Below are 16,805 nucleotides of genomic sequence, written 5' to 3'. Positions count from 1 at the left end.
CGCTATTGTTGCGAAAACCGTCACACTTCTTTGTTTTTCAAGATTCTCTCACAATCTTTCATTTCTTCAAGCTTCTGCCACAAGCTCTAATCTTCTTCTTATTATGTTGATCTTACAAATTTGCCAGGCTATCCAGATTTGCCACATTTCTAAATTCGTAACATATTTGCAATGTTGTGACACTATTGTCACACTTCTGTTTGCAACCATTTAAACAAACGCTTTCTCTTCTTCTCACTTTCTCTTCTCCTCTCAAGGTTGTTGTAACAATCACAACAACAGTTTCTTTTATTCATCTCGACAACCAGAAAAACCGATCATCATCCAGGCCATCATCACATCATGATCACAGAGATCATTACCATGAACTGCCGTTGGCAGCAACTTTTTCTTCTTTCTCAGCCTTCTCGGATTTTGAAATCTGATAACAACTCAACTACAGCCTCGTACATCTCCTAATTCACTGTGCAGCAGCACAGGTCATTGTTAATAGATGTAAATCTCTTACCAAATTCCTGAACCACAGTTCCAAGACTCCTCTCAATCTCGAGCATCATCGTTTCATCTCCTTTCAGCCAACTACATTCTTCATCACCAGCCATCAATCACCGGTTGTGGTATCACTTCCAATCACTCATCGTCAATTCCTGAAACCTATTTCACAATCAGCAACGAGTCTTCTTCATATAACAGAACCATCAGTCCTGGTCACTTCATCGATCTTCTCTGTCTGTTACTAACCATCACATGTGTTCATCATTACTGCCATAATTGTGACGCAACCATCCTTATCACCGATCCAGCAATACTACTCAAATAATAACAGCATCCACTGTCGAAACCGTCAATGGCAGCAGCAGCGAAACCTTTTGGAAGTGATCAACCAAATACTCATCATGCAACATTAACGGCAGCAGTCTTGTATCTTCGTCTCTGTGTTTTACTGTTTTAGGGTTCCACCTTGGACTAAATAACTCCACGGACTCGACCTCAAACCTCGCCACCAGAACCCATCTGTCAGTTCTCGCTCCATTCATTACCGATATCCATCAGTGATCTTCATCGTCTACTTACGATACAGCAGCGACCCACTACTAACAATAAACGGAAGCACCAATAAATCATCGGAAGCTCCATACTCTTCTCTGTCAACTCTGTCCATCAATCAACGTCGACAACACAGCACCATGAGAATCATCAACAATGTCAGAGATCCAACAGTAGCAGCAGCATGTCCCTATCTTTTCTCGTTCCAAAACCACCATCCCAGCGTCAACAGTCCTCAACTGTGTCATCGTGATCAACAGAAGCATCTCTATTCTTTGTAACTTCATCCATCTTTCTTATCATTGCCATCATGAATCCATATCAACCACCGTTATCCATCTCCACTGCTAACTCTGTCCATCGTCACCATTACGGGCAGTGCTTCTCGATCAACAACATCACCGGCCTTGACCTAGTTTTCTTAGACATATTGAACTCACAGACGTGATTCAATTACCAACGAACACTTCAGCAACAGCAACAAGGCTTGACAAACCTTCAACTTCTTTCTTCTTCACGTAAACAGCAACCAAACAAGGATTTTTTTTATTTTTTTTTATTTTTTTTTTAACGACTTTCTCATAAACCCTAAAACAAAACAATGAAAACTCTATTTTTCTCTCCTCCCTCTTCCTCTCACCTTGCTCTGATACCATGTTAAGGATCGAGCAAGAGAGAGGAGAGCATAAACGCGGAAGCATAAAAGACTACATTGATAATAATTCGGTGTGTCAACTTTCATGGCTCAACAGCCTATTTATATTGTTCACAAACTTGACGACCACTCAAGGTACTTTCCTAACTAAGATCAAACTCTAAACATAGACACTTTCCTAATATGACTCTCACAACTTAATGTGCATATCTCCTAAATATAGACTCTCATATATTATTTCCTAATAGTTGAGGATGCTTAGAGCACTAGTGAAGCATTTGAAAGTACCAACTGAGTTGTATCTTGATGATAATAATGCAGAAAAGAACAAATGATCAGTCGAAGAAGAAGAAGATTAACTAAGGATAATCAGCAGCAACAATAATTAAATATCTTTTTCTTGTTGTGTTATTTATTTGGAATTTAGGGTTTGTGCTAAGTACTTGTCTTTCATTTTAACTTAAAGTTTAGTAGGCTGATGTCTCCCATTCGGCGATAATTTTTTGGCTATATTATTGGATTTCTCAACCAATGTGTTCGGATCAGCCATCTTCAGTTCCTCCAAATTTATCTAGTAGAGAGTTTAATTAGGAATTTGACGTGTTTGTTATATCCAACAAAATTAGCCAGATTAATCCGGGCACCACAGAATTATCCTTTTCTTTTCGAACTGTATCAACAAGATTTTGGAAAAGAGAGGACGAGTGATTTCTTCTGATCTTCAAGTCTCAGGTTATGATCAGTCAACTATTTAACTTCACCAGTCAAGTGACCAGTCCATTATGGTTTTAGATCTTGGTGTCCATAATATTGATCCAACCATCTTAAATACTAATATGTATAAAGAAGAAAAGGGATACTTTCTGCAATCTGATTTAGTGCTAGTTCATTATCAAATTTTCAGTTTCTCAGCTTAGCAAATTTCTTTTTTTTCTCTCACAATCCTCCCCTATAATGTGAAAATCATTTACAAAACAAAGAGAATGTGAAATGCATGCAATGCACGTGTATTGTGCTGGGATTAAACAATAAAAGAGAAGAACAAACAAGGAAGATGAAAACAATTCTTCACCTAAAAATAAATAGTGGGAACGGAAAAAAAGTTATACTCATAAAAATAAGAGTAGAGTGGGTACTTTGATTTCACATCTGTGAAATTCAATGTGTCATGACTTAAGGCAACTGGTTTCCCATCATATCTACCAATGAAGATCCTTACCTTTTAGCCCTGGTTTTTTAAATTCGAAAGAACTTCCAATAACTCTGCTCAAACTAGTTAGTATAAACTACTACAAAATTACAAACCCTAATGATCAAAGTGGTTTGCCATGAAATCCTAAAGTACGTGTTGAAAGTTCTAGGCAAAAACAAAGAAGTTAGACTTCCACATATACTCCAGCATTTAGTATATAAGCTACAACTTTTGTACATAATGGATCTTCTTTTTTCTTAGCGCGTAATTAGTCCAAATCTTGGAAAACAATCTCTTTAGTGGACATGAAAGCAAAAACACTTCTGTTCATTTGTTCTTTTGTGGCACGTGTAATACACCAAATGTTGCAAGAGACGAGACTTGTTTTAGGTGGCAGTAATTCAGAGGATGCGAATAAACTGTGGGTATCTGACTCGTTTCTTAGGTAACTACCCAAAGGTTAATTATGAAATCAGCCAAAACATATGCTAGTTTTAGGAGAAACACACTTAATTATACATGCATTATAGCAACTAGAAAATTCGGTACCAGCTTTGCAGGTAGATATACCGGAAACCAGGGTTGAGGGTTTCAAAGAGGGGAACTTATGGAAAACAAGTTTCGGTATAGGGAAACATGTTATGTGGTTAGGGTATTTTTATTCTGTGCAGTTCGCCCGTATAGAACTTTTTAATTTCTTGACACGTTATGATAGACTTGGAAGAAGTACATCCTATAACAGAGCTGTATTGTTCTGTTTTATTCTCCGAATTTATAACGCCGGGGGTCGCTTTTATAGTCAGAGTCTCAGATGGGTACAGGAAAACTAAAACTCAATGTTGTGGCACACTCCATGCCTGACTCGCAAGTCTCAACCATACAAGAAGTTGTGGGGTTAATCTGAAAGGTTAGTTCGTTTGCCAAAAAAAAAAAAATCCCATAATATAATTGGTGGGTAAAAAGAAAGCACTAGTACTAACCCAACTAAAACCATTACACAATAGAAACATTAATAAATCCTCCACTTGAAATATCTCACTTTTCCATTCTCGTTCTCCTTTAAATACCTTATTCCATCCCTTCCCATCTCCAATATTCATATCACTCTCTAAGAAAAAAAACTAATCTATCTAGCTCTATATCTTCTTCACTTTTTTGTCTAAAGAGCAAAATCATAGACTATAATGGAGTCAAAACCAAGCACCACAGTAGCGAAAAGAGTATGGAGCATAGTGAAAATAGTTCTTTTCATGATAAGGAAAGGAATTTCCAAAAACAACAAATTCTTCATGATTCATCTTCAAAACATCATATCTAAACGTGGAAAAGTCGCAACTAAAGTTATAGAAAGCATGATGTCCCATCATCAAAACATTAACCAAGCTTCACAAGTTTCCTCCTACAAAGTCCCTCGACATGTAAACTGCCCAGCTGTCTACGTGAGCAACAACAACAGTAAGCAGAAAAACAGTAAATTTTCACTTTCACAAGAAGAAATGACCACAGTTAATGCTGTGCAAAAACTGTTAGAGATGTTAAATAACGAAGTAATGACGGAAAATGGCGGCTCAACTATACTTTCACCTCATTTACCTGGGTTCGGCTTTGGCCGTACTCCAACTGTGAGACAGTTTCGGATTACGGATTCTCCATTTACGTTAAAAGATCATGTTGTTGATGAAGAGGAGTGTCAACTGGATGAAGATGCCGAAGAATTTATCGAAAGATTTTATGCTCAATTAAGGTCGGAGAAAAATAGAAGTGCCTCAGAAGATTCATCAAGGTGAAATCAAGAACTGTTGGTCAGAAGTCAACTTCATTAATTCACTAGAGTAGACGAGATCCATGGAAACCTCTCAAGCCCTGGCTCTAATACCGCACTTAAAGTAGCGGAAGCATATAAATTTCACAATTTAGAATTTAAGAGAAAGTCAAGGAACTTTTAATAACTAGTTTCCAAATTTTGTAACATGATATATTGATTATTTATATGTTATTTTATTTTGATCAACAAAGAAGTTTATTAATCAAAAAAATTAAAGACTACACAAAATTTATAGCACCCAAATAAGTTACAAAGTAACAAGTGATATAGAGAAATAAATATTATAGTAACAAACTGCCATCGTACTTATAATGAGGATGAGATAAAAAAAATAGGGGTAATTTACGTTACTTCTCCCAAAGATCATAATTTGCGTTACGTTCTCTATAGAAATAAACTTAGTGAAATCTCCCCTCGTTACTTTTTCCGTCCAAAACTAATTAGCTGACTCAACAGGAAATACACGTGGCAAAAAAATATTTTTTTTTAGCAAACTACCTATAGTACCCTCACTGGTTATCTTCTCCACCTTCCACCTTGTATCAGTAGTTAAGGTCTCATCTTCAGATTTTTGTTTTCGAATACGTCATCAACATTAGATCTGCAACAAAAAAAGTGGAACTAAGATACAACTAGAAAGACCCATTAAAGGTAAACCCTTAATAAGAAGTAAAAATTGAAGAAAATCCATGAATTCAATTTCCCAAAAAAGTACAGATTATGAACTTGCCCAGGTGATGAAAACCCAGACAAATTAACAACCTCTTTTGTTTATCGAACTGCAAAAGTGGGTCTCATTCAATTATATAATTACCATTGAAGTGCAACCACATCAACTGCAACCATAAAACCCATTTCAGCAACAAGAATAGTAACAATAATAATTCAATGGAGAACTGAAAAATGTATAAGAACAACTTAGACCACATGAAGAACCTAGATTAAGTAACGTAAAGTCGTCTTCTTCGCATCATTTGTATTTAAAGAAGAATATTTCGGTGTATCATTTATGTAAACACCTTGTAAACATCCTCCATGCATTTTTCATACAATGAGAACGAATCAAATTGTCAAATTTTTATAAGAATCGATAAAAATCTAATACTAAATCTTGCATCTCAGATAACCCATCATAAATCTTTGGTTTTCGTAGCTTTTACATCACAAAGTTAGTAACTACTAACCAGAACGAGTACTTGATCAGAATAAATAAAATTAGGAAAATAAAAAGATTAGAAGAAATAAAATTACAGTTCGTCCAATAAACTGATTTTGATTCAATTCAAAAAAATACTTCCTAAAATCAACTGATTTCACCATGTAAAATTCGCATAACACATAAACTATTTAGTTTGTACAATTCCATTTTGCTTTCTTTGATCAAGTATCAGTTATCACCTTACCTGATTTTCGTGAGCCACTAATGAAATTGAAGATACAAAGTTGTTCATTGATAAGACTAAGAATTTTGATTTGGAATTTAGAAAACGGAGTCATGGGCAGTGAAGATGAGATGATACTTTTGTTGGTGGCGGTGATGTAACAGCGCCCGGTATTGGAATATTGTACGTGTACGAGAAACTCGAAGCAAAGAACAAGTCAGTAACAAACCTTGCTAGTAAATCTCTAGATAAGTTTAATCTAGTCAACACAATAAATTTGTTCTAGGTTACTGATTTATGTTGATCCTATTATTTTATAAATAGGAATCACTTGTGTACATGTAAAGTAGTACGGATGATCAATACAATTCATCCCTAGAGGGTTTTATCAGTGGACGTAGGTCAAATGACCGAACCACTTTAATCTCTTGTCTCTTATTTGTCTCTGATCCTAACTCTTATCATAAATCTAATATGGTACAAAGCAGGAAAAGATCCAAATATCGATCAATTGCTTCCGCTTTCTATTTCTTAATTTGCTTTTCAGACCCTGTTCATGCTAGTACAATGTTCTTCTCATGAACTAACTGGTATTAGCTTTTTGGTCTTCTTTATCAATTTTTATTGATATCTAATCACTTCATAGTTAACTTTGTTTTCTGATTCTACCTTCCCATTCTTATCTTCCTTAGGTCCTAAAGGATCTTAATGGATTTGCAAACAACGTGCATGCTCTGTTTTGGGAACGCATTTCAAGCATCTATTTTTTAATTTTGTGTCTTCGTATAACTTTGTCATTTATTTTAAGCACCGATCTTTGTTTAGTGGTGGCTCGTGTTTAATCACCTAAATCATTTCTAGTTGATCTTTTTTTATGCAGCAAAGATGTTGCATCATGATTTACTATTTTTGTTCTTTTATGGTCAAGAACACTCAATTAAATCCGAATATCTCGTTCCATTTCCGGATATCTCAAAACTTCAGAAAATATTCCCATAATATTTTGCTTCCATGTCGCAGTTTGTGCGATTTCTTTTGGTCTTTTTTCCAATTGCAGTTGAACCCTATACGTAGTCTTTGGCTATATTATCTCTTGAAACACAAATATTATCTCAAGCCAACTTCAGTTTCTCCTTATATTTTGGCTTTCGCTATCTAATGCCTTTGTTGATCAGTTAAAAGGTGTAACTTCGAAGCCATATTTTCTTCATGATGGCATATTGGTGTCTGTGTTGTCAAGTTCTAATCTTGAATCAAGCTTCAGTCTTGATCCTACATCAATGGTACGTATTGAAGGTTACTATTAATCCTCGTCTAAGCTTTTTGGCTAAGAATCAATTTTTAACAACCAAGATAAGGAAGTGAAGCTCATTTTCTTCCTGTTTTGTTACCTTTGTAGAGAGCTTTGGTTAGTTTGATAAGCCATCAACTTATGACAAACTAATTTAAAATATGATAGTGGCTGTTTATTCACCACTCATTATTATTCTGGGAAGTTTTATTTTTGACTGTTCATCACATATAGCTATATTGTGATTTGTTTCACCAACTTTACTCACCATTATTTGTTTTGATCAACGATTTTTTGAATAAAAGATCTCTTTTGTTGTTCTCTCAATATAATATACATTGTTGTTGGTTCATTACGATTTCCTTGCATCAGTAATTTTATTTTCGTCCATGTTTTGGATTTTTCATATCAAACATATCATCGTTTCTTTGGGTATTACTCCAAAGTCAATTTTAAGAACAATTCATCTTTGTGTTCTTATCATTTTAATATCTTTACGATCAAGTTTTCCAGAAAGTTTCTTGCTAATCTAGAAAACAAGTATAGTGGACTCTTTTTATCGTGTTTTCTTTCTCCTAAACAGTCCAGTCCGTTGATTTTCATGGACTCGGATAAAATTTCAATTTTTCATTCCTTGTGAAAGCTAAAAATAGCTTTTTAATCGATTCTCATGGGAATGTTTGTTTTTCGAATCAAGCTCATCCAATCCATTATTGTTCTCAAATTTTGTAAGTAACTACTGTGGAGTTCTATTGCCTGCATTGTCTATGTCATATCATCTGGACAATGCTGAATGGTGGAGTTAAAGGCTTCTGCTACGATCAACGTACGTTAAGTCAAGTTTTCATACACCAGCAATGCTGTGGCATCTCAAGTAATTACTCTGATGATGTTCAAGTTATAGAGTGAAGACCGTATAGATGAAGAAAAGAAGATAATCAAGATTGCTTCGCATTCATCTACTTCAACACTTCAACAACAGTTCAAGTTGAACATTTCAATTATCTCCATGTCCAACTTGAGGGGGTATTAGAATATTGTACGTGTACGAGACACAGGAAGCGAAGAACAAGTCAGTAACAAACCTTGCTAGTAAATCTCTAGATAAGTTTAATCTAGTCAACACAATAAGTTTTTTCTAGGTTACTGATTTATGTTGATCCTATTATTCTATTTATTTTAAAAAAAGGAATCACTTGTGTACATGTAAAATATCTCAGTAGTACTGATGATCAATACAATTCACCCCTAGAGGGTTTTATCAGTGGACGTAGGTCAAGTGACCGAACTACTTTAATCTCTTGTCTCTTATTTATCTCTGATCCTAACTCTTATCATAAATCTAATACCCGGAAATGGAAAGAAGATGAGGGTATTTTCGGTGGCTACATGCCACGTGTTTGTTTTTTATCCACTGCACAAAACCGGTGACTCAGCTAACTAGTTTTGGACGGAAAAAATAACGGGAGAAGGTTTCACTAATTTTATTTCTGTAGGGGAGGTAACACAAATTATGATCTTCGCCGGGAGAGGTAACGCAAATTACCCTAAAAAATATTAGACCAATTTTCCATAACATTCTGAAATCTTGGCATCTCAACACCAAATAGCAAGTAAATAGAAGATATTTGGCCTTGTTTAAAATTGCTACGACTTTACCTTCCTTACATCAAATACTGGCGTTCCTATATAATGACTTTATTAATGAGCACAAACAAGAAAATCGAACTTTAATAAATTTCATTTTCACGATATACCACTAGTGGAAAATGGAAGTTAAACAACTAAAAACGATTGTGTCCATCAGCAGTAATATATGAGTGGTTTTTTCCGAAACGACTGTGTCTGGCAAAGGTTGATTTCTTTAAAAAAATCATTGTCTTTCACAGTACATCTATAGATACTGATACACACAGTAGTTTTTATTGATGATATTTCATTAAAGAAAAATAATATTGATTCAGCTGAATCCAAAACTGATTCAACTGAATCATATTAATGACTTCAAAACCGAATTTCACAAAATTAAATTGATAACGACTTTAAAGCTCAATATGTAATGAAAAGTGAATTCAGTTTACAATTTCAACTAAATACTGCGAGTTCCAAGTCTGAAAAAAAATCTAACACTAAGTTGGAAAACCTTGACCTATGTCCTTTTACAAGATTTACAACCATAAAGTTCCAAAACATAGACATCACCATCTAAGACTTCATCTTCTGACAAACTAGCTCAAATCAGGTCCATTACTCCATCCCTAAGCTGCAAACAACAATCAAGACTGCAACAATTAACAACAGTCACAAAAGAGGAAAAGAGAAAAGAACCTACTCGACACCAGCACCACCTACAATTACATGTGCAACTATCCACTCATTATAATTTAAATAAAAAACATGAAATACAAATATCCGGTCCATAACTCATGAAGAAATTGAGATCATGACCCAAAACATACACAACGAATTGATAGAAGTCTTAGGAGAAAATCCACAAACTTAACCAATTGAGATCCTTACCCAGCAAACTTGCCAGTTGACACTCGTAGAGAGGTTTATAGCTGCATCTATTACCATTTATATGATCAAACTTTAATTCCACCTGCAAAAATTTCAAACAAAATGAATTCAAAACAACAATAACATATACTTGTACATAAAAAATTCAACCTGTGAGGAAAATACGAGGACTTGTCGAAAAATTGACAACTGTGTCCTCTTCCTGCTCAATTTTAAAGAAAAATACATTGAATGTTAAAAATTAAAGAAGAGAATGAACCATACAATCAATGACGAAGCCAAACTTCTCTCGGTAAGATACCTGGATGAAAGGTTGTTGTAGTTTCTCATTTGTAAAATTGATACAAAACTGCTCAAAGCTGTGGCATTGAACATATGCAAGAGAATACCATCAAATGAGCAGTCCTACGAAACAATAATATAAGAAGGTAACTCCTTTAAAGGTACAAATTACAATTACAAGCCTTGCAAAGAATAAAGGCCTTCTGCTAATGTATATGTGTAACTGTAAACATAGTACAAAAAGATTAACAATTGGATTAAGATTGTATGCTTAAGTACTTGCCCAAAAAACTAAGTTTATCCCCAATAATATTGAACAACATAGTTTAGTCTTCAATAAAAGAGGACAAGCTGAAAAAGAACTTACAGACACTAAAAAGAGGAAATGGAGTTCACATTCGAACACTAACAAGTGATAGATCCTCATAGAAAAAGCTATGAAAGAAAAGTAAAAATGAAAGAGAAGTCACTTTAGAGTTACATTAATGTAAAACCAAGCACACTTTAAGCAATTCATGAAAGCTAAAACCTACAGAACAAAAAATTGAAGGGTAACAGATCAAGCATACCTTGTTCATATAGTTAAGATCCTCCACCATTTTTGCGGATCTGGCGCTACGCCAGGAAACTAATAATCCAAATAAACAACCATAAAGGATGAGTACCATTTGGGTTATTACAAGCTGAAGGACTAGCTGCGAACATTACAAGCTTATTCTTATAATGTACACTAACCTTTCAGGTAATACCGTTGCAACGAATTTGCACGCTATCATGGACCCTAATGAAAACATACAACATGAAACAACTTTAAGAACAATATCTAATATTAGACGCCCAAACCAAGATAGCCAAGTGAAATAGGAAGGAAAAGGATTTGCTTACCCATGGAATGATCGGAAGCATGATCTTTTCGCAAATCTATACGACCCATTAATGCTAATGAATCCTTTTCCAAATTGATGTCCTGTGTCAACAATCCCATTACATGAATTTTCAAAACTGAAAAAGAAAATGCGTCAAAAGCACACTTTATATCTATTTAGATTTGACACGATTGTTGGTACCCAATTAATTCAGAATGCTTAGCCCTGTGGAAATTCCAGAGAGAACACACTTATGCCATAATGCTTATATGCACAACTCACAATGATTCAGTATGCTAGTAAACTACTGCAATCTAAAAGATGTTACAAATGGATTACCAATACTCCGATGTCATTTCTTTCAAGTGGGTTCTATCCTTTGAAAAATTGTAGTCCTCCCAAAATTTTGCTTGTTATGAGTTGGTTGAATAAAATTTAACCTCCAAAGTACCTGCCGAAACAGATCATTGCGCGAAGTTTAAAAAGAGGAAATGGTAAGCCAACTCCGGCGTGTGAACATAAAATTAAAACAATAACTTGTCCAACGACAGCTCAATTTGCTACATTGTACAGGACAGAGACAACAATTTTTCCCATCCAAGATTTTGCTTGACAGATAAAATCCATAATCAAAAATAGCTTGAGAAATGCATTCATATTGAACTGATTGAGAACCAAAAGAAAAATTAGAGTAGAGGAACCTCATTGAGTAAGATATTATCTCCAAGAGGGGAGAATTATAATGGAAATGGCAACAAATAAATTTTTTGCCTCCAAAAACAGGAGGGCAACACTAGTGTTATTACCTGCAAATCAAACAATACACCTAAGAATATAATTCCAATAACGTGAACTAAAATTACAAAGAAATAAAATACAACACCCCCGTAGTACCTATGTACTGAACTCCAAGTACCAACAGGACTAAATCAAAACTAGCCTAGTGAATCGAAATTGTATAAAACTTAATACAAGCAGATACAAAAACAAAAATACCTAATCCAAATAAAACTTTGTTAAATCAAAAGCATAAAAGAGTACAAGTAATAGTAAATTACCTTCAGATGGATATATGCTCAAATCCCAAATCTACAACTGCTCTTAGAAGCTCCGGCTTTAACAAAAAATATCTCAATCCGTAACTGTTTGTTGCAACAACCCCCCTGCACCATTACAGAACATTCAAATCAGACTCCAACTTTTAAGTTTTAAAGTTTCATACATACTACAAGAAGTTGAAAAATCTTCCAATTTCTAGGGCTTGAGGAAAATACCAAAAAAAAATCAATCTCATAAATCCAAAATCGAATCAATTTCACTTGCAAAATGTAACTTTCAAAAATCCAAATCATTATCAATTTCATAGAAAAAAAATCAACTTTCCTCTAGCAAAATCGATCTCAAAATACCAAAATTACATCAATTTTGTTATAAAAAATTCTAATTTCTAGGGTTTTAAAAATCCCCAAAACAAGTCTCAAAAGACCATTCAAAAACCAAAATCTAAGAATCAAAAAACAGAAACTAAACAAATCCATTACAGAAAACAAACCTCACAACAGAGAGAAATCTTTCTAAGAACCATAGATTTCTTCTCGCAAGATATGTATGAGAGTTTCATTTTTGACGGATCTCTTTGAAGAACAAGAGGAAGCAAAACCTAATACAGATTCATAAGAGACTTATTATTATGATTGAGCAAAAAAATCTACTGAAACATAGTGAATGACTAAGTTGTGAGAGAGAGAAGTAAACGAAGAAGTGAAGGAAGGCGGCCAAAGGAGTATACTGCAGACCGAGATAAAGATAGAGATGAGATGAAGATAAGAGAGAGAATTATAGAAGTTTCTTTCTCTCACAGACGTTTTACAACTCTAATTAGGGCTCTAAATTTTTACAAAAATACCCCTAGGAAAACTACTGTGTCAGAGATTAGTTTTAATAAAACGACTGTGACTCAAAACACCTATAGTTACAGCTGCCCAGTGGTTTTCGTGAAGACCAGGAAGTGGTTAAAAATCTATTTTCCACAAGTATACTTTAGGTGAATATTGTGAAATGCACCTGAAGAGATGGAGTTGTGGGAAGTAGAATCCTACTTCAAACTGAAACCTAACCGAGAAAAAATGACAAATTTGCTTCTACTACGGGAGTAATGAATGCCCCTTTCCCTGAAACTCGTTCGTCCAAATGTGTTCAATAAGTGAATAAATATTTACCACTTAGAGAAAAAATATATGGAGGACCACAAACCAAATTTCTTTTGATTTTACTAATAACAATCCTTTTGTTCAGGATGATAAAATTCTACAAATACGGGTGTTTTCACAGTGAAATCATTATATTCTAAAAGGTGGAAGCTTCTAGTGTGAGTGGTTTCCCTCATGCTTTTATCTGGAAGATGATTAACCCTCTAAAAATAAATTTCTTGATATGGTGCCTATTACATGGTAAGCTTAATACCATTGACGTTATGCAGCATAAAGGACGGTATCATGATCTACAATTCCCGTGTTCTTTTTGCAGATGGTATTGAAACCCAAGTGTAGGGGAGAAATATCGCACAAAAAAAATCTACAGCTTCGCTCGAATCAAAACAACCATAAGCACGAAGAAGAGAAAAATTAGGCGAAGAGTAATTACGCGATAATAGTAAATAAGCGCGAGGAGCAGTCACACGGTGCATACAACACGACACTCACCAGGAGAAGCACGAAGCAATGTCGCGACAGATAGGGACAGCTCTGAAAAGCCTGATGAATAAGACAAACTGAAATAAGATCGGTCAACTAAGATCTTTCACGTGAACTTTGGTTGTCTTCTACTGATGTATTTGCCTATATAAGGATTCAAATGATAAAAATAGAGAGGCAGGTTGAAAAAGAATCCAGTCAAGTAAGAGCTAAGAAACACTTCTAGAGAAAAGAAAGAAGCCATTAGAGCTCAACCTTAGCTTTACTTCCTCCATTGTTGTATACCAAATGTCTTTATGATCATTGTAAGAACATCATACATTTAAAACAAAGTGCTTGAGAAGATCATACTAGTGTCAAAGTGGTGTATAATACCATTAATCTTTGAGTTGATTTCCATGAATTAGGCTTTGTGTTATTATCATCTCAACAGGTGTAGTTGTGGGATTTTCACAACTACATTTTGGCGCTAGAAACGGGGAGGATTATCCTCACCTGCTAGTTAATAACTAGGAACCACCATTCTCTGAGAACAACTTGTTATTTCCAAAAGAAGCCTCATCCTTGAAAGGTCATCAACACCATGAAGTTCCGATAAACATACCACCGTCTTGTTTGAAAATTCCTAGCCAAAGAGTCATTCACCTCTCAAAACCCTGATAAGAAAGCTCCGACAAGATTCTTTCGTAAGATTTCCCCTAAGAAACTAAAACAACAATCAAAATATTATCAAGTTTCTTTCGGTAGCTAGAAATATTGTTCGCCAACACCTCTGATTAACAAAATGGTGTGTATCGCATCAAGAGCAGGGAACGTTATCGCCACACGAAGAAGCGACAGAGTTTCAAGCAGAAGAGGAACCAGGGGCGAAGCTGAAACTTCAGCTTCTGGAAAAAGACGAGGATTAGAGCGACAGAATCGCAACTGCATCCTACTTTTTATCATAGAAATGGGTCAGCAGAACAACGATCCCATCACCCAAAATCCAACGCAACAAAACAACAGTGAAGAGAGAATTGTCTATGAAGAGGGTGTTGTGCATACGACTGATATTGAGACTATGGAAGACGAAGTGCAGGCAACACAAGGGAGAGGCGAGAATCCTAGTGACGAGGACAATCTGACCATCCAACAGTTAAGAGAGCGCCTTGCACAAGATAGGCGAATTGAAATAGAACTGAGGCAAGGAATCGAGCGAAGTAGATCAAGAGACGCAGAGTTGGCAGAAGAACGAGCAAACTTGGCGAGAAAAATGCCTTATTAATGGAAGAAAATAACCGGCTAAATGAAAATATGCAAGCACGAACTCATACCGGGGAAATAGAAACACAGATAAGTAGGAGTTCGTCAAGGAGGAGGAGAGGACACCACAACGAGAAGATAGAAGTACAAAACAACCATGTTGAGTACGAACGAGAAGTACGCGAAAGAGAACGCGAAAGAGAAAATACACGCCACTTAGAAAGAAGGTTGCAGGAACGAAGATAAAAAAAAAAAAGAATCGAGAAAGGAAAGAGAACGCATAACGAGAAATGCATAGATATGATGGTAGAAGGGGAAGTAGCTCGGAACACGAAAGACAGAGATGCAAAACAGAAACCCGTTTGGAGTGAGAAATCAGAGGGACCTTAGAAAGAAGTATGATTGAACAAAGAGCATTAGAGGCAGTCATGCAAAGGGAAAGAGAGTAGACTAAGGCGAACCAAACTATACTGCAGCAACTTGAAGAACTTAAAGCGGCAGAAGATACAGAGGAAGCGGAGAGATTTCCATTTTCACGCGAGATATTACAAGCACCTATTCCCACGAAATGTGCTCTTCTTACATTCTCCAGCATCTTTGACGGGACACGGAATGCAGAACAACATATGAAAGCATATAATCTCACGCTAATGCCATGGGCCAAGCATCAGGTGGTGTTGTGCAAATACTTTCCGGCAAGCCTGACTGGAGAAGCTTCATTATGGTTCCATAATTTGTGCGAAGGATTAGTGACCTCATTCGCGCAATTGCAAAGGCTGTTCTTGGGGAATTACATAACCAGCAACCGAGCCAAAGCAGGGATTGAACACGCGTTTAACTTGAAGAAATCGCATGGAGAAAGTCTGCGAAGCCTGACCACGCGATGCAACCATGTGTAGTGAATCAGCAGGAGAAGTATCAGAGCGACATTTAATCCTCACCTTCGTCAATGCTTTGTACCCGACTGATCTCTTGTACATGGAAATATTCCGACTCAGAAACGAAATTGATATGCAAGAACAAAGAGAGTATCAGGAGAAATTTATAGCATTGGAATAAAAGCAGAGAGAAATGAACACCAGCTTGACGGCCATCACAGTCGTGCAAGGAGGAAGTGCGACACTCATGCCGCGAATAACAAATAATGTCGAAAATATCCCAAATAATGGACAAGGAAAACAGACCAAGGAGAATACTGCGAAAGAGGTATCTTTATCAAGCAAAGATGAAGAATGGTTTCGAAGAGAATATGGGGATAGGATTCACGCGTACAATTATCCAGTGAGAAGGTATGATAATCAAGGAGGCAGTTTCAAGAATGACTGAAGAACAGGGTACAATAATAACTAAAGATTTGAGCGAAGGGCAAATTATCCACCATTCGATGATGTGAAACTTCCCATATTAAACACCCCAATAGTAAAAATCTGGGAGCGGTCGTGTTAACTGAAGAAATACCACTACCAGGGAATGTAGGGAAAGAACCTCCACGAGGGGGAAGAAGTGGCGAATTCTGTGCATATCATCGGTTTCATCGCCACGACCCTGCAAGCTGTAGAAACGTGTGAAGGTTTTTGCTGGAATTGATTGAGAAAGGAAGGTTGAACCAATTTCTGGAGGCAAGCGAATTACCAAGGCACCGCCACAGCAACAACCAGTCGTCATTCATCGCATTGAAATTGGACAAAATTCATGACAGATAAATTCAATCATCCACTCTACCAAAGACATCAACAACTTCCGTGATAATGTTTTAAGTCGTTTTACAAAAGGGATCGCAATGGCGAAAAGATACACCTGGTAACCAAGA

The 16,805-nt window shown here is 35.9% G+C and overlaps 1 protein-coding gene and 1 long non-coding RNA gene across 2 annotated transcripts; one reads left to right on the top strand and one right to left on the bottom strand.

Annotated features, from left to right (window-relative positions):
• Positions 1-4,078: 4,078 nt before the first annotated feature.
• On the top strand, positions 4,079-4,681 carry LOC113341584. Its single transcript, XM_026586406.1, has one exon. It carries the CDS (start codon positions 4,079-4,081, stop codon positions 4,679-4,681), a length of 603 nt encoding a protein of 200 aa, XP_026442191.1.
• Positions 4,682-5,021: 340 nt separating this feature from the next.
• Positions 5,022-6,257, bottom strand: LOC113341543. Its single transcript, XR_003355983.1, has 3 exons — positions 6,123-6,257; positions 5,534-5,555; positions 5,022-5,320 (listed from the first exon to the last, which is right to left on the bottom strand). It is a non-coding gene; the product is annotated as an uncharacterized LOC113341543 (long non-coding RNA).
• Positions 6,258-16,805: the final 10,548 nt, after the last annotated feature.

The sequence above is a fragment of the Papaver somniferum genome, unplaced genomic scaffold (assembly GCF_003573695.1).
Source record: "Papaver somniferum cultivar HN1 unplaced genomic scaffold, ASM357369v1 unplaced-scaffold_3, whole genome shotgun sequence".
NCBI classification, from domain to species: domain Eukaryota; kingdom Viridiplantae; phylum Streptophyta; class Magnoliopsida; order Ranunculales; family Papaveraceae; genus Papaver; species Papaver somniferum.
This window is presented reverse-complemented; position numbering and strand designations above follow the sequence as displayed.

Bases quoted from the DNA above. Each gene is read 5' to 3' on its own strand.
- LOC113341584 (XM_026586406.1), top strand. From the start codon at position 4,079: ATGGAGTCAAAACCAAGCACCACAGTAGCGAAAAGAGTATGGAGCATA.